The 24999-nt window shown below is 41.5% G+C and overlaps 3 protein-coding genes across 4 annotated transcripts in view; 1 reads left to right on the top strand and 2 right to left on the bottom strand.

Annotated features, from left to right (window-relative positions):
• Nucleotides 1-265, bottom strand: part of ZNF654 (zinc finger protein 654) — a 30463-nt gene extending 30198 nt beyond the window's left edge. Inside the window, exon 1 of the mRNA XM_062515297.1 lies at nt 95-265. Within this exon, the coding sequence (XP_062371281.1) occupies nt 95-226 (132 nt within the window). The 5' untranslated portion in view covers nt 227-265. The remainder of the gene's footprint in view (nt 1-94) is intronic.
• A 435-nt stretch (nt 266-700) lies between these two features.
• On the top strand, nt 701-7346 carry CGGBP1 (CGG triplet repeat binding protein 1). 2 transcript variants are annotated; one of them, XM_062515296.1, is made up of 2 exons: nt 701-793; nt 2785-7346. In XM_062515296.1, the coding sequence occupies exon 2, from the start codon at nt 2807-2809 to the stop codon at nt 3308-3310; it is 504 nt and encodes a 167-aa protein (XP_062371280.1). In that variant the 5' UTR covers nt 701-793; nt 2785-2806; the 3' UTR covers nt 3311-7346. The 2 variants fall into 2 exon arrangements, with proteins under 2 accessions (XP_062371280.1, XP_062371279.1); XM_062515295.1 differs by lacking the exon at nt 701-793 and adding an exon at nt 962-1288.
• Nucleotides 7347-11531: 4185 nt separating this feature from the next.
• Nucleotides 11532-15993, bottom strand: N6AMT1 (N-6 adenine-specific DNA methyltransferase 1). Its single transcript, XM_062511208.1, has 7 exons — nt 15860-15993; nt 14834-14923; nt 14346-14436; nt 13708-13791; nt 13460-13601; nt 12681-12808; nt 11532-12297 (listed from the first exon to the last, which is right to left on the bottom strand). Exons 1-6 carry the CDS (start codon nt 15991-15993, stop codon nt 12702-12704), a joined length of 648 nt encoding a protein of 215 aa, XP_062367192.1. The 3' UTR covers nt 11532-12297; nt 12681-12701.
• Nucleotides 15994-24999: the final 9006 nt, after the last annotated feature.

The raw sequence follows: 24999 nt of genomic DNA, 5'->3' as shown, positions 1-24999 counted from the left end.
CGCGCCCCGCACCCCGCTCCTCACGGCCCGGCGGGCCCGGCCCGGCTCCCTCCGCCGCTGACCCCGACCCTGCCCCCCGCGCCACGGCGCTCACCTGGCAGAAGCGGCGGCAGTAGTACTGGCTACGGAGCAGAGCGGGCAGCCCCACCGGGAGCCCTGGCGCCGCCAGCGCCTCGAGCTCCTCGCTGAGCCGCTCCGACTCCTGGTCGCTCTCGTCTTCCGCCATGGCGGCCCCGCCGCCCCGCGCGTACCGAGCGCCCCCGCCCCGCCGCGCCGGAAGAGCCACCCCCGCCGCGCCGCCCAGCGTCCGGGAACGCCCCCGGCAGGCCGCGCTCTCATTGGTCGCCCTGCCCTGCCCATCAACGCTCCGCTCTCCTCTGCCTCCGCCCCTTGGCAGAAGCGCGCTGCGATTGGTGGAAAAGTCTCGTCGTTACTTCGGTTCCGCCTTTCCACTGGCTGCTCTCCCCGTCTGTCACGCCCTCCTCCGCAGCCTCCTGCCCGATCCCCCGTCCGCTGCGCGCCGCCGCCCGCGCTCTGATTGGCCGACGCGCGCCTCTATCAGCGCTCTCACGTCCTTCCGGCAGTCTTAATTGGGCGTAAGCCACGCCCATCTCCGCGGAAAACCAATCAGCTAGCGACTTCCGGCGGCGAGGGCGGGCAGGAGGGGTGGGCGGGGCCGTGAGGCAGCGGCGGAGCGGCGCGTCCGGCCCGGCCCGGCGGGGCCCAGCGCGGAGCGGCGGCGGCGGAGCCCCGGGGCGGTCCCCGTTGCGGGCGGGCGGCGCGGCCGCTGCGGGTAATGGTGCCCGGCACGGGGCCCGCGCGGATGCGCGCGTGGGGAGGAGGCTACGGGGCCTCCCGGGGAAACACCCGGGCTGCGGGGAAGGGCCGCGGCCGCGGGGCCTGGGGTGTGCCGGGTCGGGCTCTGCGCGTTTAACCCGGTCGGGCCACACGGCGCCGGCAGCCCGCGGAGCAAACCCGGGCAAGGAACGCATCGAGTTCTGCTCTCGGTCCCCGGGCGGAACCCGCCCGGTGCTTGGAGATGGCGACTCGTGCTCCTCACCCAGCGGCTCCGAGTGCGGTGACAGCGGTCACAGCCGAGGAGTGTCTCGGAGAGCGGATCCGTGTGCGCCGGGCACCCCGAGCTGGGGAGGCAGCAGCCTTCTGCAAGGAAACCACGCCAAAACTTGACACCTCTCCCCCAGAAAATAGGCCTACCAAAAGTCCTGTGTTCAGCTGCTCTCAGAATCCCGAAGGATTTCGCTGCAGAAGGACTGCAACACCTGGTTTGGTGGGGGAGTTTTTGTTTAGCCTTTCAGAAGCCAAAGCAACAAGTTTCTGCTGGGTTGGGACTAGTTTTCTGCTTCATTTCAGGAAATGGTTGCTTAGGAAACTCATGTATAGAGCAACAAAAAGGATGAAGGTTACATTGATGCTGGATAAAGATTACTTATCTTTGTAGTAGTCCAAGACTTACTGTTCTGCAAAGCCGCAGTGAGAGCAAAAAAATTCACTAGGAAAGTAGCCAATACCAAGATCTTGGTTTCCTTTTTTTTTTTTTTTTTTTTTTTTTTTTTTTTTTTTTTTTTGGCAGAAGCTTGTAATCTCTTAAAGTAGCAATGGCTTAAGAAAAAAAAAAGACAATGTTGAAGACAGAATTCTCTATCCTTTAGTTCCAGGGTGGGCAAAAACCATTCTGGACAGCAGAAACTGTATTCAGCCTTTTTTTTTTTTTTTTTAATGTTGCACCATCAAACTGATTAACAAAAGAAAACAAGTATAGAGAAGTACATCCCCCCCTAAACTATCTGGGTACTTAGAAGAAACATTGTTGCCTTTGGGGTCTTTTTTTTTTTTTTAAGGAAATGGGTAGTTAATGTGATGACCATTAATTTTGCTCAGAAAACACCAAATCTGAACAGAGCTATTACCTGCCTTCAAGGTAACATTAAAATGGAGTTAAATTATCTTTAGGTTAGATTTGCAGTAGCTACTCCATACCTCAACAACAAAAGGATACAGGTCCTGGTCGACTTCAGAGCACTTAACTGGGTTATTGCCTGTTTTGGTGACATGGTCTAGTTCAGAGCTGTGTTAAACCTCTTTGAAAATAGTTTCTTATTTTGCATGGCAATATATGCAGTTCTATGTTCCCATTATGCTGTTCCAGCAATAATTGCATTGACAAAACTATTTGCTCTAAGAAGTTCAGGTTCAATCTAACAGCTGTGGTTTAAAAAACAGGGCTGTTTCCAAACAAGTGCTGGCAAAGCTTTGCTTTGGTGGGGCTTTTTTTGGCTTGGTTTGGTTTTGTTTTGTTGTTGTTTGTTTTGCTTGGTTTGGTTTGGGGTGGGTTCTTTTTTTGCTGGGGGTTACTGGCTTTTATAAATGACAGTAATGGTTTTCTTGCTTGGTATGGACAAAATACACAGAAAAATACTGACTCAACATAATTAAGAAACTGTCAAATATGCTGAAAATGCTAAGAAGAAAGTACCCTTTGTCCTAAAGTGTAAAGAATAAAAACGCTTCTTCAAGAAAAGCAAAAAGTGTTTTTGTTAGACTTTAAGTGATTAACAGATTGAGTTTTGAGGGTTCTGCTGAGAAACTAAAAAGTGTTTTACTCTGACCCACAAGGAACTTCATTCTCCCAATTGCTTTGAACTTCCAAATGAGAAGCCTTTCAGTAAGAGTGTCACAAAGGTGTCTTAGGTGTAATTACTGACATTTTGGGTGTCAGCAGGTGCCAGGCTGGATACTGAATGTGACATTTGTTTTGCTTCCCAGCTTTGCCCGGGTGGAGGCAGCCATGGAGCGGTTCGGGGTGAAGTCGGCGCCGTCGCGGAACCGCTCCAAGACCGCTCTGTACGTGACCCCCCAGGACCGCGTGACGGAGTTCGGCAGCGAGCTGCACGAGGACGGGGGGAAGCTCTTCTGCACCTCCTGCAACGTGGTGCTGAACCACGTCCGCAAGTCCGCCATCAACGACCACCTCAAGTCCAAAACACACACCAAGAGGAAGGCGGAGTTCGAGGAGCAGAACGTCAGGAAGAAGCAAAGGACTCTGACTGCCTCCCTGCAGTGCAACAGCACTGCCCAGACAGAGAAAAGCAGCGTCATCCAGGACTTTGTGAAAATGTGCCTGGAAGCCAATATCCCCCTGGAGAAGGCGGATCACCCCTCCGTGAGAGCCTTCCTGTCCCGCTACGTTAAGAACGGCAGCTCCATACCCAAGTCGGAGCAGCTAAGGAAAGCCTATCTGCCTGATGGCCATGACAATGAGAACCAGCTCATCAACACTGAAGATCGTTGAGAAGAGAACTGTTTTCATCCTTGTTGTGAAGTTTTACATATTGATGGTGTGGTTTATTTTTATATTCATGCATATTTACAGTGTTACATATTGATTTTACAAGCTATTTTGTATTCTTGTAGAAATGACAATCTACTCCTGAACTTAGTGGTGTGCCACAGATTGTTGCTAACCCTGCTGTGGACTTCAGAGCTACACTGATGTAGATTTCATGAGGAATGTAGGGAGCATCCCTGGCATACACCTGATCTCTGTTCAGTCCAGCTCTAACTGAGGCTGAGAAAAGGCACTTGAATGGAGGACCTTCCCCCTCACACTGCATCTAAGAAAACGGTGTGGTAGGGATTGCTACTCATGGCAGTGGATTGCTTTGTCCAGTATTCTGTCCCTGAGTGACCAAGAAGAGGTGCTGCACCTTTGAAATGCAAGAAGCTCTAGGATGGTTAGTTAAAATATCACTGCTCTGTTGGGGGAGAACTATTGCAACTTTCTATTCAAGCTTGGTTCGTGTTTTGAAACAGGAAACATTTTTCTTCTAGAACTCTCTCTTACGCCGCTTGGTGCAACTGTGGATGTATTCATTATCCAGCTTAACCAGCCAGTCTGTTGTACTGACCTCTGAACTCCACTATTCTTATAAGGCTGGGAGTTCTGCAGGTTTGCCATGTCTGCTTTTCTAAAATCACTATTCCTTTGTCTTGGTCTCACATGCCCCCTTCCATTTCAGTGCCGATATTTGAAAGCCGAGTAGACAAACCAATAACTGAGTGTAGTTTGCAGTGCAGCTGCTGTCAAATGAAACTTATGCTGGACCAAATTCTTAGCAGAGAAGATGAATGCCTTTTCCCTACTAGCAGTACTAAGCTAAATCTAAATTGGGGATGGTACAGGCACTAAATCGAGGAGTTGGGAAGTTGTTTTATTGAGCACATGAGAAGAGGGCTCCTGCATCTTTCCCTGAAGGTCCTTTACACCTCTGGCCTTGTCATCAGCCTTTCAGTCAAGGGAGTGAAGTGATTTAAATAGTGTTTAAAGCAGTTACTGACAGTACTTGTAAACACAAGTAGGAAGGCATATACACTTAGAATTTATACTGGAATTACAGACCTGGGCTGTATTTCTTACTCTGTGCCATGGCCACATCTATTGGACTGGCAAAAACCAAAATGGAAAATAGAAGAATTTCAATAATATAACTTTCTCCAAAGTCTAGTAAACTGTTACTAAGCTACTCCAAATGATGATGCCAAATAGTTCACCTGACACGAGTGTTCTATGAAGGTTTTGCATGAAATGAGGGAGTGCTGTGTAAAGTGCTGCAATACGACTGACCTCTGCCTGCTCTAGATCTCCTGGAGATGCTCTGGGTCCAGAGAGCTGCCAAGCATCTCCTGGGAGCACAGGAATCCTCCCTCTCCATGGGTACAATGTCATAAGGATGCTTTAACTCGCAAGGGTGGAGCCAGTTGTCCAGCTTCCTTGCCCCAGCAGAGTTTCACAGCACTTTATTTACAGCAACACCAAGAAATTCCTGAAAAGAGACAAAATAACCAGATTATTTGGGGTTTGGAGCTATTTCCCCATCTCCATCTAAAGCAGTCTCCTTTGCTGGGCTGAGAGAGACTTACATACATAGTGAGAACTATTTTTTTTTGTGCAATGAGTCTGCAGAAATGCACTTGTGTTCCATGTCCTGCTGTGAAACCTGCTGGAATAAATGGACAAAAATAAAAAACAGATGGTTTCTTACCTATGTACATCAGTCCAGAGATGCTCAGCCCACTGCTGGTCTAGGACTTCAGACAGAAATAACAGTAGCACCTTTTTAATCTAATCCTAGAGATCAATATATGCCTTCCTAAATATCGGGGTTTTTTGCACAAGCTTGGGTTTATCTTAAAATCCTTAACTGCCTTGGGCTAGAACTGTTTAATAAATCTTCTGAAGCCAAGTGAAAGGTAAACTGCCAATAGCCTTTTCTGTCCTGACAAGAACTGAAAGTATTTTCTCACAGCTGCTGCTTCCTTACAGTGAAACAACATCCTTGCTTTAATTTTTAATCTCACTTGAAACCTCAGCAATGCTATCTTAGCACTGAAGCAAATGGAGGATAATGAGACATTGAGAAAACAAAAGCAGCTAGAGAAATGTGATGGTCAAAAGGTAGAAATTTGGGCTAATTCACTCAGTTTTTGCTACCATGGGATTTTCCAGACTGCACCCTGTAACAGTTTTATATAGGATTAGATGCTGTATGTTCTTCCCTTGACTGACAGACTGACAGACATTTTGAAATGCTTCATGAGAATATTAAATAGGCTCTTGCGTAACGGAAAAAAAAAAAGAAAATCAAATTGCTTTCAAAGTTACAGTTTTACATAAAAATAAAAAAGTTGGCAAGTGTAATACACTAAATTTGCAGGACACTGCTGTCTTAATAATAGGATATTTTCATTTAAAAATAATGCCACAATACTTTTCAAGCTTTTTTGAAAATCAAGACATTGATCCATTGCAACAAACATTAATAATGGGGTAAAGCTATGAAAAATAAAGCACTTCCAGGTAATCTAGAAAAAATGAAAAAGTTTAGAATCATGAACATAACCCAAATCATCATGACATTTTTCAAGACAATATGAGTAAGTGGTTGCATTCTGTCATGAAACAGACTCCTGCAAATACTCAAATTCAGAACATAATTCTGCCAGTATAGCTGCAGTTGGATAAAACATAACTTTCTTTTAATTGCTGTTGATCTCAGGGCAGATTTACAGCAGAAGTTTTCTCATCTATCTAAACCTAAGGAGAAACTAAATCCTAGTTTTGAGGCTGTGATGGAGTTCTCTGAACAGTCACCATGGGGGTTTAATTTCTTGTGTAAGAATGTATTTCCCGTAAAGAAGAAAACTCTTAAAAGGGAGGATGGGTAACAATGTCAGCGTTTCACTTTACATCCAAATGTAGAGACAAGCTCTAAGGGATACTTTCTGCCAGGTGGTTTTAGGAATATACTGGAACTCTAAATGTAATAATAATAAAATAGAACTAAAAGAAGAAATATTTTCCTCTTTAACCAATACCTAGACTAATTTAGCAAAATTAGCTAAAATTTGTCCCAAGTGTTTTTCTTGAAACAACACTTTCAAAGAGCAAATACAAACAGGAGCATTCTCTGCTCTGTGACTCCTTACATGGACACACCATGATAATTTCAGCATGCGTGTTCTTGAAAAAATACTAGCAAGCTTCAAAATTTTTAATTATTTTGAAGCCTGTAATTTGGCAGGTCCCATGGGAAGGTGAAGCATTCAGCATAATGAAAGGGAAATCTGTTTTTCAACAGAGAGAGAAACTTGTTCTGCACAGTATGGGATATTCTCATGATAGAAAAGCTGGTTTTAGCCAGAGCCCCTTTTAGCAATTCTGTTGAACTGAAGACAAAGCTCCCTGTTAGGTTTTGCAGCATAATGAGCTGGTTTTCAGGAAAAAGGGGGAAAAAAGCTGGAAATTTGGCAAGGATAATCTCTATTTAGATTTACATATAAAGAGAGGCGAGGCTCACTGTTGCATTCACATTGTGCTCACTGCTACTTACTCTGTGTAATTTGAGTGCTTGTTGTCTTTGTACAATTTTAAAGTCATGTCCAACTTTTAAAATATTTTTATTTTAACAAAGCTTCTCACTGTAACAGTGCTGTTAGAGTTTAGTCTCTTTTGGTCTAATGAAGATGCTTTATTTTTGTTTTGGTGTTAGGAATGTTTTGTTGATGGTGAGTTGCCACAGAAATGGTTTTATTTAAAATAAAAAAAAAGTCATGAACTTATGATTCGATACTAGAGTGAGGCTGAAGATACCTGGGTCCTGCAGTGCCACAATACTTCCTGTAGGAACAGTAAGACCAGACTAAGTGATTTAAGTTTTTATATTAAAACAATACTGAAGAGAAATACTTTACGTTGTAAAGTTTTCACTTGGTAATGAAAAAAAGTCTCTTTAAAAAAAAGAAAAATAAAGGTATTCCTTTTTTATAGATTTTATGCATGATCTCTTATTTTACCAATCAAGTGGATTAAGAAAGTGGTAGTTCACAGAGGGATGTAATGTAAGGCAGAAGAAATGAATGGGGACAGGAAAAATTAAGGAGCTGCTGCTGTAGCTTAAGGTAACATCAGATATTGAATCAGTTGGTTGATTTATCTGTGCGAGGACACTGAAGTCTGTTTCAGGACTGGTTATACAAAACCTCTGCTTCCTGTCAATTCCTGAGTTACTTCATGGTGACAGAAATTCCCTAAAGATGCCTTCTGCTCCAAGTGAATGCCAGCTGGAATGACTGTTGTGCATATTAACACTGCAGTAAATGATTTGTAGGTACAGGATCTCGCAGCTATCCAAGGCCTCAGATCTTTTCAGGGATGGCTTCTGTAATGTGGAAGAATCCAAAAAGGTCACAGTTTGATCCCTCCCCCTTGGGGACTTCATGCAAATTGAGCAAGTAACATCAACCCATCAAAAATTATCATCAAGTGTGGGTTTCATTGTTTACACATTTCTTTTCCTGAATTCTGACATCTCAGATGTCTTCCTTTCCTGATGTCTTGACATCTTAGGATGGATCAATGATAAATTCAGGCAACCTCTTGACTGATTAATTTACGAACCATTATTTTCTCATTTGCAGTCACTTGAAGGTCAGAGCACATTAAGATCAAGTGCTTTATGTTGTGAAATGGAAAAGCAGACTAAAAATAAACATACCCTTTGTAAAATTTCCTTGTGTGGATGATTCTGTATGAAACAGCACAAGCAGATTTGCAAAATCAATGTATCGGTCAGGATTTGTGTGGAAGCTGATGCAGAACCAGATGAAGCAAATATGTAAAGTTTAGTAATGGTGCCATTTTACCTTTTTAACTGAATCAAGGCAGTTCCATCCATATCCAGGATGCAGTAGGATCAAGTACACACAACTGTCAGGCCACAGTGATATTGATAATTGGGTTTGACATTTGTTATTTGCATAGGCTGAAGGAGAGGGAATCTGTGGCAGTTCTGCTTTTTATTTTTTCCCCTCATCCCACCACATTTTTTACAAGGAGTTTGGAATTTGTGGCTCATGTGGTCTTAGAGGCCACCTCTTTCATATCCAAATGCACATCTCAGGTAGCAGAGAGGGCAGGATGAGTTGGAATACAGAGAGCTGCTGTAGCTCAGTTGAGGATATTGTTCAGTAGTTCTGTTCAGAGCTGGAAGAAAAGTATTTAGGAACTTTACAGGTTCTTAGGAGGGGTTTGTGTATTGGTTTGCCTCAAGTGGTTTTTTAATCTGTCCTCCAGCGTACAAAATAGCTCAAATTCAGCACTGGATTTCACTGCAATAATTGACACCTTCTCACTGTAATTCTATAATTAGCTTTAAATTGCTGCCTCCCTTCCCTTATTTCTGAAGCCTGTCATTACCTCAAGACAAATCCAATAGTTACAATACCCATGGTTGCACTTGGGGAAGTGTTTTACAGGCAACAAACCCTCGAGTGGAGCTTTAACCAGATCTGGACTGAATGAACTGAGCCCTCTTGGGAGAGCACCCAAGCTCAGCCTACAATTCAGAACACAGCTCAAGGTGTGTGCTTTGGTTTAACAAGGCTTAGCTCATATCCTAAAACAGAAATTGCTGAGGCAAAAGTGGGGAGATGCAAACAATCTCATGTTGTGAAGGACTTGCATCAAAACAAAGGAGCTTGCATCCCAAATAGAGCAAATTAATTACAGGAGTAAAGCTGCAGGGGCCACCTTGGCTAGTGCAGCAGCAAATCCTGAGCTCTGTGATCACCAGTGACAGGCAAGGAGCTGATGATGGGACAAGGGAACATTGCTGTACCTTTAAGGCATTAAAACCTCCTTCATGCAGTGTTAAAACGTAGTTTTCAGCAGACTTCCTGGAGCCCACTCTCAGAACACTGTGTGTCACTCTGTGGTTTCCTGCAAACAGGAAAAATGCAACCCTGAAATAGAATGGTGGACGTGTAGGAAGAAAAAGTGAGGTGGGACAGAAAGAACATTGCATAGATTATGGCTGGGTTTTTCTTTTCACTTGCATTCAGTGAAGTAGCAACAGCTATGACAGAGGGCACTGAATCAGGTAAAGAAAATTTCTATTTATAGCAATCCTCAGGTCTGAATTTCATGCCCTATTTCTGGAACCTCTTCCTCCAAAATAACTGCATCCAACACATAGAACTGTGTTTAAAATGAATTAGTTCTTTGAATTCAATTGCACTGAATGAGGGTTTTAAAATACCTGATGTGTTTGGATTCAGCAAAGAAGTCACTGAGTTACTACAGACAGTGCACATCAGTGCCCATCTGGTGACACCTTTTTCTGCATCTCCCTTTTCTAATTATACAGATTAGGACTCTCATTCCTAACTTTGACAAATGCTTATTTTATATTTATTTAGCATTTACTACCCCTTGAAACGTGCTTTTAAAGTGAAACTACACCCTTGCAGCATCTCAAATCCAAGTACTGAGTAAAAAAAAACCAAAACTAAAAAAAAACCAAAACTAAAAAAAAACAAAACTTAAAAAAAAAATCTAAATTACCATTTGGAGAGCGAAAGATCTCATTTGTATCTTAATGATACCATAAAAATACAATGGCTCAAGATGGTAATTAAGTCTCAACAAGAGAAAAACTTCCCTGAAAAAAAAATTATTCTCTTGGAGCCAGCTGTGGATGCAGCTACCAGGTGTCTTCAGTGCACAAAAATACAATTTGTGGGAAGAGTGTTTTGGCTCAAGTGGAGCCCTGTTGTGTGTGCAGTTACACTCAAGGAGTTTTCTTCCATAAATACTTCCCATTTAGGCTGGATTGGAATTTTTGTCAGGCTTTTTCAGTTCCTCACAAACATGAGTAAGATTCTTCTGATCGTCACACACTCCATCTGAACACAAGAATCTTTGACAGATAATTAAATCCAAACATAACATTTCAGAAAGTTATTCCATTATTTTCTCCAAAACATTACTCTGGGAAAATAATCCTGGTAATTTAGACTTTGGTAAGCATTTCCATCATAAGCAGAGGTGACAATTGCTATATACAAAATTCCTGTTTGCCTTCAGTTTGGTTCTAACTTTATGAAGAAACTTTGCTCAGGCAGAAGTTTTTGGGAAGGTTCAGCTAAGTGCTCCAGTGTCTTAAAAATATTTAGGGGGGAAAAAAATCTTAAAGACACGCTGAGAAAGGAAACACAAAATCCAAATTACTTGTCCTTATAAAGATGCTGAGAACAAGCAGCAGAAACAATCATCTCTTACAGTGCAGATTGTTGTGTGAATAGTGAATTTTTTCAACTTCTAAAATGATTGATGCTGAAGTAGTCATGCAGAAGCACTGACAAAGTTTAAAATCCTGATTTGCATCCCTCCTCTCTGCTATCTTGCTTCTTGTAAAATCAAAACCTCGCTTGCAGGAGCGTCTTTCAAAAAACCAAGAGAACTGCAGCTTTGTTCATTGTTCTGTGAGCTGAGCCATGAGTCATAGAAGGGCAGATGTTTTTTAAACCCTCAGGATCACCTTCTTTTGCCAATGCCCAAACAATAAAGGTTTCTCCAACCACGTTGATAAAAAGGATATTCCTGTACATTCTTCAGGTAATGCTGGCTCAGAGCAATTATCAAATTTACAATAAGATGTGGCCTCATAATTAAACCTGTCTGTAGCTATTAAACATTAGAGGTGAAAAACAGAAAGCAAAGCAGTGCTCAGTGCACCCTGGATAATGGGTCTTATTTTATGACCATAGCAGAGCCTCCTAATTTAATTGAGGAGGATGGTAATGATAATAACTGAGAAATATTCAGTAATTGGCTAGATAAGGACTCCAGCACCAGAGGACAAAGTACTTTTGAACCATGGCCAAAGGTTTTGGTAGCATTCAACCCTGAGTTTGAAATGTGAAAATCCTACAAGCTCTAGGTCCAGTCTGCAGTCATATTATCCTTAATTTGACAGTGTATCTGCAATAATTTAGCTTAACCACATCTAATTATCATCCCACTTTCAACTTTGAATGGCCAGTTTCTGAAGAGGCTCTGCTAATTTGGACTCATGTGAGGACTGGACTGTGCCCAGTATCCTCCAGTGATAAAGCACTGCTAAAATACACCAATTATTATAAATATCAAAATAATGTTTATAGGAGCATTACACAAACAAAAGTCTTGCAAGTCAGTCTCAACAGAACCATGACGGAAATTTCTTCTTTAATGCACTTCAATCTTACCCTTTCTAAACTTGTTTTGGGTTTTTTTGTCAAAAGTAAGCTGGGAGTTGAAGCCAACTTACTTAAGCTTTGTATGTTGCAAAGCTATCCACAGACTAAACAGTGAGAGCCCCAGAAAACCCTCCAGTGTACACCACAAAAACTACATTAGTGTTTTCATAAAATAGGGGGGAAAAAAGTGAAAAGGACTAAAATTCCATTTCTATTTGCAAAATTGCACTCCTCAAAAAAATCCCAATGGCAATATAAATACGTACAATTACTAAAATAAATTTTTCCATCATTCCTTGAAAAGTCTTCTCTGAAGCTCAAGGAAGGTGTTCAATGAGTTGCAGAACTGTTGTGCCTTTTTGGGATTGAAGAATTGGAGAATCCTCCCTGTCTGCTGCTGGAACATCTTCATATGTTGGAAGAGATTAAAAGTTCAGCACCCTGAGTAATACAGCAGCAAAGTATTTGACAGGTTATGTGAGAACAAGTGAAACAACTCTACCTTCACATTTTGCATTGTATAAAATGCCATGGTATTTCTATCTGTGCACTGATATAAACTCCCTCCAAATGCTTTTGTGGTGAACTCTGAACATCTGTGTATTTGAGCCAGGCTCTTTCTTCTTCTCTGAAGGTCAGAGGGATGTGGAAGACTCTGGTGCTTAATCATGGCCCAAGTGATCCATGCTGAGAACGCTGATCCTGGGAGAGGAAAGAACCTTTTAAACCAACAGAAGGATATCTTAATACTGCTGCTTATAAACTTGCAGTTTCTTGGAAATGTTGATGGCGTAAAATGACCCCAGTTCTGACCAAGGACAACTGAAGACTACAAATTAAAAGTGATGCATGTGCATGGCTTGTAAAAGTGAGACTCTCTGGTGTGTGGCATTGGCTGTGTCAGAGAATATTAGATTATTATGAACCCATTGGTATTTTATTCCCTAGTTCAGTTGTTGGGTTAATTTCTTTCTTGATGTTTTGCTTGTATGAGTAAGTTCCTGCCATTAACAGAGGGCAGATTGCATTCACCTCAGTGTTTACCAACTGACAACTCTGTGTTCCATTTTCTTCATGCCTATTACCTGGTAAGTGAAGAGAAGTTATCAAGACTTCCTAAATCTGAGGATTGTCAGCATCTCTTGTCCTGCTTGCCTGGAAAGTACCTGTGTGCCTTTTAAGCCACTTTTCTTCATTATTTCCAGAATTTCATCTGTAATGGAAAGTGCAGTGTTTACAAATGAGTTGAAATTGGTTCTATAAGATAGTTCTAAGACATCTATCAAGCTGTAAAACTAAGTTTATAAACTCGGTCGTCCAACTCTTTCAGACGGGAATTTTAATGTAAAATAATCTCCCACTGAGCACAAATAAAGCTCACCATTTACAAAGTGAAGTTCAGTATTGTTTGCTGGTATCCTGTATGAAGCTAAACTGTAGGAGAAGGTGAAATTTGTAGCATCTTCTCACAAAAGCTGCCTAATAAATCAGGAGTGAAGAAGAAACTTGACATTACATGATCAGTTGTGGCCATTAAGCACTAGATCTGAAGGAACAAGTCCACATCTTTCCTCTACACCTGTAACATGAAACACATTACATTTCCCACTAAGCCTTTTAAGTTAACACCACCATTCTCTGACATAAGAAAGAACTGGCCTGGTGTCATTAATTAATTCAGACTTAATTAATCCACCTTTCAGACTTGGAACTGAACTCCTGCAGAACTGCTGGGGTCCCACAGACTTTCACTTTCCAAACTAGCTTGGGTAATTCTTAGTTTTGATAAATTTGCTTCCGTTTTTGGTCTAGCTGTAATCATAAACCTGGTTTGCACATTTGAATGTCCAAGGACAGTGACCACCTGGATTATTTTCTTTAATTGTGACCAAGTAGAATAATCCTCCTGGTGAAAGCAGGTCTGGTACTAATGGGAAAACTCTATCCATTACTTCTCTGCCCTGTTTGCCCCCAGCCCAGGATGCCTCTATTCCACGGCTTTTAACCTAGGAAGAAGGAAAGCAAAGATTGTCGTAATATAGAATGACAGAACTGTCACAACAACAGACAGTAGCAATACTATTTTTACTGTGTATTTCAACATTTTCCTACCTCTTCAGAAGGTGTCACCACATATGGTGGATTAAACAGCAGGAGATCAACCTTCCCATTTAATCTTGGGGATAATCCTTTGACCTGTAGGTGAAGTTGATGATTGTGTGGCATTTCTTTGTACGAACATGAAGAATCCAAATGATTTGTAAAAATACAGTTACGTAGAGCAGCTGCTCAGCCATTTTAAATTCCATTTATTGTGGCCTAGCTACACCACCTTTTATAAATATATAAAAGAGTGAAAGAGATGAGAAAAATTAGCTTTTCTCCATATCAAATGTTGTAAGACACTAAAGGTAACAGATGCAAGTTCTAATTAAATCAAAAAAGGTTGAGAACCAAGAACTGTATAACTTCAGACAAAGGGCTACAATAACGTCAGACCACTATGGAATTCCTTGTTCAGCACTTTCCAAATGATATCAACAGATTTATTTTTTTTTAACTAATACAATGTATTTTTAGAGCTTAATTTTAAATTTTAGAGCTTCACTGGTTGGCTGGGGGATTTTTGGCAGGGGGTGATGTCCAGAGGTCCCTTCCAATCGTAACTATTGTGTGACTCCACAATCTCCAATAAGTATTAAAAAATTACACAAACTATAAAAGAGATATTACTGAAACCTCTCTCTTACCAAGTCCGTAATGACAGGCTGCAGGTGAACATTATTAAGCAGAGCTGTCTCCTTGGTACAGTAAGCTGCCATGGGGTTGATATCTGTGCATCTAAAAAGGAAATAATACAAAGTGTAAGTTATAGGCTATAGTACCTGAAAGTTTAACCCTATGAACCACAAGCTAGCTTATAGAATCACAGAATATTCTGAGTAGAAAGGAACCCACAAGAATTAAACCCAGCAAACACAAGTGTAGGCTTAGCAATTTGTCTGAGAAATGGGCAAGTGGATTTCCAGTCACAGCACTACTCATTTGTTACAGAACCTGAAGTAAATAATTCAGGCTGCACCCTAAGCTCAGAAATGCTCAACGGGCTCTCTCAGCTCTGATTTATGTGTCTATAGAATTCAGAATAGTTTTTTAAATGCAAAAATGAGAACTATGTATGAGAGGGCTAAGCATCCTTTGTTATTGCACGCAACAGTTTAGGTGCTGTTACACTTACATGTACAGTGCACTGGGTCCCAGGATGGAAGAAGCCAGAAATGTTGAAACCACGCCAGATCCAGATCCTATTTCAAGGCAGATCTCGACTCTAAAGAGAGAACAGTCTGGATGACTTGTTTGTCACAGTTCGAGACAGAACTGGTCAAGACAGTGTTACAGAACATGCTGACCTCCCAAACACACTGAAGTATAGAGTCCCAGAATATCCTGAGCGGGATGGGACTCACAAAGATCATCCAGTCCAACCTGCACAGACACCCCAACAACCCCACCCTGTGCAACCCTGGGAGTGTTGTCCAAAGACTTACTGAGCTCTGTCAGCCTGGTGCTGTGCCCATTCCCTGGGGAGCCTTTTCCAGTGCCCCACCAGCCTCTGGGAGAAGAACCTTTTCCTGATATCCACCCTAACAGCTTCAGGCCATTCCTTCAGATCCCAAAGAATAGGATCAGTGCTGGTCCCTCTGCCACCTCTCATGAGAAAGCTGCAGACAGTGATGAGGTTCCCTCTTTGCCAGACTGAAGAAGCCAAGTGCCCTCAGTCACTCCAGGTGAGACTTCCCCATCCCACACCTGTCTGGACACTCCCTCACGGCTCTAACACCAGCAATCCCTGCAGTCCCTTCCCCATCCCACACCTGTCTGGACACTCCCTCATGGCTCTAACACCAGCAATCCCTGCAGTCCCTTCCCCATCCCACACCTGTCTGGACACTCCCTCATGGCTCTAACACCAGCAATCCCTGCAGTCCCTTCCCCATCCCACACCTGTCTGGACACTCCCTCATGGCTCTAACACCAGCAATCCCTGCAGTCCCTTCCCCATCCCACACCTGTCTGGACACTCCCTCATGGCTCTAACACCAGCAATCCCTGCAGTCCCTTCCCCATCCCACACCTGTCTGGACACTCCCTCACGGCTCTAACACCAGCAATCCCTGCAGTCCCTTCCCCATCCCACACCTGTCTGGACACTCCCTCATGGCTCTAACACCAGCAATCCCCCCTCAGCTCGGCCCTGCCCTACCCAGCCTCCCGCAGCCTGCCCGCGTCCCGCTCCAGCGCATCGAGCAGCAGGAAGGTGTCCTCGGCCGGCTCGTACACGTCCCGAAATGGCCCCCGCGAGCCCAGGTGCTGGTACCGCGGTGTGGGCAGCGCCATCCCGGCCGCATCCGGGGGAAGGGGAGGGACCACGGGCAGGAACGGGGCGGGACGGACCCGCTCCCCGTCGGCGTCGCTCGGGTGTCCCCGCCCCGGGCCCGCCGCGGCCGCGGTGAGGCGTGATCGCCTCCGTCCGGCATTAAACACCCGGAGTGTTTATGTTTTAAACCTCTCCGCCCCTGCCCCCGAGGGCCGGCAGGCAGCGCGCTGCTGCTCCCGCTCCCGGTCGTGGTGCCGGCTTCACAGGTTGTGTTTCCATCACCACAACGACCACAGGGAGTCAGCACAAACCCGGAGGAAAGAGGTGCTCGCGAAGTTTCTGAGGAAAACCCTTATATCGATATCCAAAAAAAGCTCTGTTTTCTGTTAACAAAAAAGACTGCATTTTTTGTGATTCTTAGTCAGCAGCACTAGACAGCATCCCTATGTAGCGAGCATCCGAACTTCAGAGTCACAGAAACACAGATCGCTTTGGGTTGGAAGGGGACCTTAAAGGTCATCCCATTCCATCTCTGCCATGGGCAGGGACACCTTCCACTATCCCAGACTGCTCCAAGCCCTCTCCAGCTTTGGACACTGCCAGGGATCCGGGAGCAGCCACCGCTGAGCTGGGCACCCTGTGCCAGGGCCTGCCCACCCTCACTCAGTAAAGGAATTTCTTCCTAATATCCACTCTAAACCTACCCTCTATCCACTTGGAGCCATTCCTCACTGTTCTGTCACTTCAGCCCCTTGTAAATAGTCCCTCTCCGGCTTCCTTGTAGGCTCCCTCCGGGTACTGGAAGGCTGCAATTAAATCATCCTGAAGCGTTTTCCAGGCTGAAAAATCCCAATTCTTTCAGCCTTTCCTCTCAGCTGAGCTGTTCCATCCGTCTGATCATCCTGATGCCTCCTCTGAACTCTCTCCAACAGCTCCGGGTCCTTCTTGTGCCGGCATCTCAGAGCTGGAGGCAATACTGAAACAGAAATGAGGCTCTGCAAAATTAAGGATTGAGGAAACATTTCAGGCCACAGATAGGATTAATAATTTTCTCTACTCAACAGAGACATTCTGATCAAAAGCAGAAAAAAGAGCTGAACAGATTCTAATTCTCATTAAATGTCTGTGTTGGATTATTAATGCCCTGAACACTCAAATTCTGACTGTCTAGGTCAATGAACTAAAAGGGTGATATTAACAGAGTCAATGAGAGATCAATATTCACAGATCCAAAGATGAGGTTTTGACTCAAGGATTGGTTTTGTCCTGTTGGGGAAATAAACCACCAAGCTTTATCTTAAATTAGGCTTCTTGCTCCACTATCTAAAAAAAAGCAATTCTAGAAACTCAGAAGTTCAGAAAATTTCAGTTTCCAGAGTAAATTTATTTATGGACCTGATCTTGTACTAATATTACCTTTTCATTTAAAAGGTTTCTTTCTCTTCAGGAGACAATATCAGCTTTTTTTGGCTCCAAAGGAAAAGCTGATGCTCCTTGATTTTATCTGGCTTCCCAAGGATTTGCTGCTGTGCCAGAGAAACAAGTACTTCTAAAACATATTAAGCCTGCATAAAATTCCATTCCTTTGGCCGAATGAAGTCATGTTAAGAGACAGAAGTTTTCACAGTGCCCATATTAGGAAAATTAATTATTTGGATATATTTTTTTAATCTCTCCAGGTGGTCAAGCTTTGGAGTGCAGTAGAAGAAATGACTTCACCTCCTTCAGCTGTACTGGTTATTATTTTTGGCTGTTCCATACTTCATGAAATCTGGTTAATTATTATTGGGGGATTTTTAATACTTCTAAGTCCTTGTGGGTGAATTTTATAAAACATTTATTTTTGCTGCTTATATAACTACCTACCTAAAATGTTTTTCTTGGTAGACAACTGTACTGTTTTTTGCCAAAACGGATCCTATTTCAGTTTGGGGAAATTGTTGGAAAGCTGATATTCCCGTTTTTCAGCAATGCCTGTGCCATGTTATTAAACTGGGCTTTATGGAGATGAAAAATTGATCTTGACAGGAACCATAACCATTTGTTTACAGTAAGCTGTATGGCTTCATCCCATGTGGAATTCAGTGCCATGCCTCTCATACAGAATCCTTAACCTATGATTTCCTGTCAGCCCTCAAAGGCTTCCTCTGTAAAATTCTCAGACATTTCATAGAGTCATCTCCTGGATGAGACCTTGGCCTGTGCTGGACCTGGGAATTCTCCTGTTTTGCTGCATTTGAGGAAGTAGAGCCACCGAGGATGACTTCAAAGACAGAACTGCTAAGAGAAGGCTGGAAGAAACCTCATAATTTCTTTCTTCAGTTGAGCAAGTACTTTCCTAAAAGGAGAAAATTTTCTTGCCATTAGTATTTCTAATTAAAAAAAAAAACAAACAACACTTCAGTGCTCTAATAATTAGAAAACTTTTAGATCCTGGCCTAAATACAGAAGGCATAGGTTTTATACTCACTCTTCTGGCAAGTATGTGAAGTTAAGCAATTCTTTTCACAGTTTTTCTTGGTGGATTTGTAGGCAAAGAGAAGTTCTCATCAGCCCTGGTTCTGCTTGACTAAATAAAACATGCTCTTAAAAATTTCCTGTCACAAGACATTATTTTCATTTCTCCTAACACACTTCTAGACTTTCTGCATATGGATTCAAGTCTGACTTCACCCTGAATGTGACTGGCACAGAATATTACAGATAATGCCTTACTGATGCTTTGAAGAATTTACAAGCTCCATTGTCTCTTGTGGAACTTTCATGGTACATGCCAGGCTTATGGTTGCACTTCCTCTGCAGAAATGTTTTTTGCCCTTTTGTGATCAGCTGGTTTTCTTAAGTTTTCCTCGATAATTTCCAAATACATCACCATAAAGTGAGAATTCTGTAGCATTTTGTTGGTTTTAATAGTTCCCTTTCTGCATGGCTACTGCTCACTTTCTGATAATTTCATTTTAAAATAATATCTCCTAATTTCTTGTTGTCATCACAGTGATGCTAAGGATCCTCATAAAAACACTAAGCACAATCAACCCCAGGACTAAAATTTCAGGAGTCACCAGCAGTGACTGAATCTGTCACTATTCCTTTATGTACAGTATATCACTAATAATCAGTTTCTTGTTCCCTTCATGCTCCTGCTGCCAATTCCACCTTAGTTCATACTTTTCCACATGACATCACATCTCAAGCTGCATGGAAGCCTAAGCAGATTAATTTTTGGTGTTTAAAAAGGGAGACAGACACTGCAGTAATGCAGCAAGGTGTCCTGCCTCTGCCACATGGCCAAAATCATCACTCACCTGTTATTTTTAATTGTTATCCCAGGTCAGTGATACAGAGGTCCTGATGCTTTCATTCATGTCCTCTTGAACACATGTCCAAATCTTTTTGCTCTAGCATTTAATATCTTCAATACAAATATATAATCATGAAATGGTTTGGGTTAGAAGGGAATTTAAAGATTATCCCATTCCACACCCTGCAGGGAGGAAGGCAGGGACATCTTCCATTAGACCAGGTTACTCCAAGCTCTGTCCAACCTGGCCCTGAACACTGCAAATCTTAATAGTTCTTATTTTACGTTACATATTTTAGCTTCTAGGACATAGCTTTTTTACAAATCAGTCTCTTACGCTATTTCTTTTTGACACTATCTCATGCTTGAGATGGTTATTTAACCAAAAAGCTTTGAAACCTATTCCTGCTGTCGTTCATTCCCTTGCTTCCATGTCTTACCTCAATCAAATGTTTTCATCCTGTTCTGACCTTGGCATCCTTGAATAACATGCACATCACTTATCTAGCCAAAATAGTATCATCTTTTTGCTGCTTTCCTAGCTATTAAGTGAAGAACTGCTGCTATTGATGTGAAAGCCACTTGGACAGTACTAATTTCTGGCGTTTCCATAATTCACTTCTTTTTCCAAGTGTTGCAATGACCCTTTCTTATCATACACCTGAGTTTCCTAACCTACCAAAAGCCAAACGTTGGGGTTTATCCTCCAATAAAACTCCCCATTCTCCACAGATACTGTCAGATGCATCAAATCTGTGTTTACACACAGTTCTTTTGCATTTCTAAGGTGAATAGCTCAAATCTCTTTTTACTTCCATGTATCCCTCCTGACTGATGAAATCCTTGCCCTCATATTGCTGCAATACATCAGGGCATGGCTGCAGGATTCTTAGACCTGCTAAGGAATGGTCCAGGAATGGCATATGAGAGAGCAGGAATGCTGGATGCTTGTGTACAGCCCTGCCTGAAAAGATCCAGGGGCACATGTTAAGCTTTAAAAACCAATTGCAAGCTCTTGAAGGAATTATTACATCACTCCAACATTGAAATGCAGCTGCCTCAGGGGAAAGACAGGGAATTTTTAATAGTGTGTAGCAGTATTTCAGCACTTCAGGAGAGAAAGTGAATAATGCCATAATCAACAGACCAGAAATGGAATGTTTAGTAAGTAGTCATATATAGTTGTTTTAACTGGATTTAGGCCAGGAACCTGGGAAAAACCTGCTGCTAATGGCAAAAATGGAATTTGGGTTTTTAAGTCACCAATGACCCAGTCCTTTGGTTTTCATTTGCATTTTAAACTGCAGCACCTCAAGCAGCAGAGTTGTGGTAGAGCTGTCCTTTATAAGTGATTACCAACATTTCCTCCTTCAGTGAGCAGGAATGATGTCTGATTTCCCCAGGAACTCACATGAAATTAAGTCCTATACAGGCCTGTACAGAGAAGCAGCAACACTCCAGTCAGTTGGTTATTTAAATTAGTCAGTGCTAGAGAAAGTAATAAATAACATAAATTTTGTCTCATCATAAGCATCTAAGTGGGGTTAAATGCGCACCAGGTCTTTACCTATTTTAATTTATCTTTTTAGTTGTAGCTACTCTCATGTTCATAAACAGAAGATAGAAAACCTAGGAAACACAGTTATAATTGTCCTTATACATATCAGGATAAATTTATTGTCATCCATCAGAAAATAAACCAGCATAATGGAAAATCATGGATAATCTGTTTAAGATAACTTAGGTTGGAAGGAGAGGAAATAAAATTGGAAATATTATTGTACTATTATATATATTGATGTTTAGATATATAACCATACATATATTTGTAATGGCAATTTTCAAAATGGTAATTTATGTAATATATGTTACCTGATGATGTGTGTATATATATATATATATATATATATATATATATATATATATATATTTACATTGGATTTTTTGTGTCCTGGTTTTGTAAAGAATCTCATAAATGGCTCATAGAAAGCTGTTGAAGCCAGGAAAAGACTCAGAGTTTCTGAAGAATTAGGATGGTAGATAAGAGAAGAATAAGAGTAAAATGTGATTGGAGTTTTTAAAATAGTGAATGTTAATACATCATATGAAGGGAAGAAATTGAAACTATGAGTGAATTCTTGGGAACTCAGAAAATTAAAGACAAAAAAGGTTTTCCCTGTCTGTATTTCCCTGTATTTTTAAGTGAAAACCTAATAAAGAGATATTAAAAAAGGGTTTTGCTTCAAAACAACCCTTAAAATGCTCTTCATAATGACATTCTGAAATCATACATTCCTCAATCATAAACAGAATAGCAAAATTTGGCCCATAATTTTGTGGCACTACAAGACAGGAGCAAACTGCCACCAAAACAATCTGAGTGCAAGGGACTATGAATGAGAGGCCATGTTTTCTATGGCTTTCCATAACTTTATAGCAAGACTTTAATTACTTTACTTAGCTTTCTTAAAGGAAAAGAAAAATACACCAAATAAAAAAAGCATGTCTGAAAGAAGAAACTGAATATATTGAGGGAAGGAACCTGAAGATTAGCATATTCCTGACTGAGTTATCCTGACCTACAATCAGAATGTGAGATTTGTGAAACTTTTTTATTTTTGGCTGGTAACATTTTCATTGGACTACACCCAAACTGAGTCTTTGTCCAGTAACAACAACCTCCTTAAGCGGTCTGTTTTTCACACTCACACCTGTTAATATATTTTAAAGGAAATACTAAAAATATGTTACAAGTAGAGACATAGCATACGTCAGGAAGAACGAATGAGGTGATTTGAATTAAAACTTTGAAGGTGCCTGGTTCATGAGCCATGCTCCAAAGCAATGCAGGTTAAATTCAGCTGGATCCAGGAAAATTGCTGTGATGGATCCTTGTCACTCCTTTTCCCCCACTTTGGTCTCTAAGTGTAGGGCTCAAGTTTGTGAGAAAAGTTAGGAAACATTTTGTGTTGTGGCGGTGGGTTGAGATAAAGATCTGGAGATCTGCATCTGCTTCATGTAAACTTGGAGGGCTGAACGCAAAGATATTTGTCCCTTTCAGCAGCAAATCCCCATCAAGAGGTATTTAAATTACAAAGGCTGAGAAGTTGAGGAGCACCTAACAGGGAGAAATTTCCTAGCAAGAAGAAACACAGAACAAACAAAGAAAACAAGAAAAATGCTCTTTGCTTTAGAAGGATCTAAACATTTCTCGTATTGTGTAAGATGAATTGCATTTTTTCCCCTTTTGCTGAGTCTGTAAAGGTTTTCATCAGCTGTCACTTGTATGAGTGGAACTTTGGAATATGCCAGAAGATTTGAGAGATATTTGAGCTCCTTGGCACCTCTGGTGCCTAAACACAAGAGGGGTTTTGGGACTTATTTCAGGAAAGGGAGTACTAAGGTGGAGTACTTCTTCTAAAAGGAGTAAATCTGTAGTATCCTCACTGTGCAAAAAACAGGCTTTTGAAACATTTCTATGTAATATGTAATGTGTAATGTGTAATATGTAATATGTTATATGTAATATGAAATGTAATACCCTGAGCAGATGTTCGGTCAAACAAAGATTTAGAGAGAGATGTTAAGTTAGCACAAGGAGTTAGAATTTGGGAAGGGAACAGAAACCTGTAAATAGATACACAAATAAGGTCACTCTTTAATAGGTCCACAGCAATTGCACATGGTAAAAAAGTGGTATAACTCCTTTCTGATGGTACATATGTTATAGAAAGCAAAACTATTCAGTCACTGGGAGATGGGTTGGTGGTCTGATTACTTAATGTAATTCTCCCAAGTCAATTTTTTTTTCTTTTAAATATGCTAGATGTTACCATGAAACCCATCAAAATAAAAATTACTACAGCCATGTTTTTTTCATTGCCATCTTAAAATAACGATACTGACCTTGGCATGATATAATTTTCTTGAGATTAATGGCCAGTTTGGGTTGATGATCCTTGGCTGTGCTGCTGACCTTCATCCCCTCCCAACCAGGCATTAATCCTCAGGAAATTTACTGTACCTTGATTGTTATTGCTCACACATGTACAAGCCTCAGGAGCTGGGGCAAACATGTAAGTTGTACATTGCGTCAAGAACTCTTACAGCAAAAAACAAAGCAAGAACAGCTTTAAAAGTTTAAAACATCAGAAAGGCAAATCATCTGATCTTGATCAAATAATTAGTAACAGCCCTCACTGTGCACTGTTCTCTCTCTATGAGTCTTGGAGCAATTATTGAGGACTATTACAGAATACAAGAAATGTAGCCCTTGGCTTTGACTCTCAGGGTCAGGCATTTCTGAAACTGCTATCAACTTTGAATTTAAATGCCAAAAGCAATATTTTGCCTTGATGCAATTCTTCCAAGTACCATCTATCCTCCTTTCACTGGAAATGGTGCAAATCAGAACAATGCTTTTATGAAGGTATGAAATGAATGAAAAGGGTTTGGCTCATCAAGCCTTTTTCACTACCCAGGGGTCACATAATTAATTCTTGCACTTAGCTACAGCTTGCAGGGGGAGATGATGAGGCAGAGGGTTTGCACAAGACCATACAAAAAGCCATATGCAGAGTTATAATTCAAAAAATGAGATGTTTCTAGTTAATACTGATGTTGGCATTCATTCCTGAAGAACTCTGTGCTAAGGATGTGATGTTTATATACCTGATGATGGTGTACAAACCAGAGTTACCTTTTCTAGCACCAAGAATTCCATCAGAGGTCTAGATACAGAAACAAATAGGAAGAAAAAGAAGTTATATGATCCTTCTTTCTACAGTTGTTTGAACTGGCAGTTCTGGGAAAAAAAAATACACAAACCCCATGGCTGAAATCAGACATAAATACTTCACTGTATCAGAGGTCTTACTGTTAAATTTGGATATAACTGAACTTCTTCCATCTGAAAACGAACAAACAAGAAGTTAGAGTAGGAAGACATCCTAGAATACTTTAGCCATGACAGTTAATGCCTGTAGAATTCATTTAAGCAAAGACACTTCTCCTTAAAAAGTAATGGCTTTAAAGGCCTTGGCAGATCCATCTTCTTCCATTCTTTGTGATTTTCTTGTCCCAGTTCTTTAGCAGCCTAGGCTCTGCATTGCCTCCCAGCAGCCTTCTGACTTGAGGAAATTGTATGAAAACCTTGGAAGTGCTGTATTTTAACCAACTGTGCAGATAACCTGTGAAAATGCCAGGAATTTATTTTCCCCACAATAATTCATCACAATGTATTTCCACCATCCCCACGACTGCCAATCTTAGAGGCAAAATGCATGAGGAGAAGGAATAAAACACCTCCTAAATGTTTTATTTCTGGGGCAATTTCTGACTCTGTGCAGATGTGGATGGAACAAATGGAAGAGTGGTTTTCCTAAGAGAATAAAAAGAACTAAAATGCTTTCTAAGGACTTCATTAAGATTGTTGGGCATTTTTAATGACAATAAGTAGAGTCATCTTACTTCCCATACTATATATGACTTTGTAAACCCTCCATCAGAACTATTTGCATGTAACATAAGCTACATCCAAAAATCCAGTAAAGTCCTTACAAAGTGAACATTTTATAGTTTCCCCCTACTACATTTTCATAACACAAAAGTACAAACAATTTACCCTTTTTCTAGTTCTAAGAGGATTTTACTGAGATAAAATGAGAAGTTCAGCAGTTATTCAAAACTCTAGTTTTATTGTAAATTTAGTTTCTTTTTTTTATTG

The sequence above is a fragment of the Cinclus cinclus genome, chromosome 2 (assembly GCF_963662255.1).
Source record: "Cinclus cinclus chromosome 2, bCinCin1.1, whole genome shotgun sequence".
Taxonomy (NCBI): domain Eukaryota; kingdom Metazoa; phylum Chordata; class Aves; order Passeriformes; family Cinclidae; genus Cinclus; species Cinclus cinclus.
The sequence above is the reverse complement of the archived record's forward strand: the minus strand, read 5'-3'. Positions and strand labels throughout refer to the sequence as shown.

Coding starts and splice junctions, on each gene's coding strand:
- CGGBP1 (XM_062515296.1), top strand. CDS start 2,807: ATGGAGCGGTTCGGGGTGAAGTCGGCGCCGTCGCGGAACCGCTCCAAG.
- N6AMT1 (XM_062511208.1), bottom strand. CDS start 15,993: ATGGCGCTGCCCACACCGCGGTACCAGCACCTGGGCTCGCGGGGGCCA. Junction 14,924..15,859: donor GGCAGGCTGCGGGAGGCTGG/GTAGGGCAGGGC, acceptor TTCTCTCTTTAG/AGTCGAGATCTGCCTTGAAA. Junction 13,792..14,345: donor AGCCTGTCATTACGGACTTG/GTAAGAGAGAGG, acceptor CTTCACCTACAG/GTCAAAGGATTATCCCCAAG.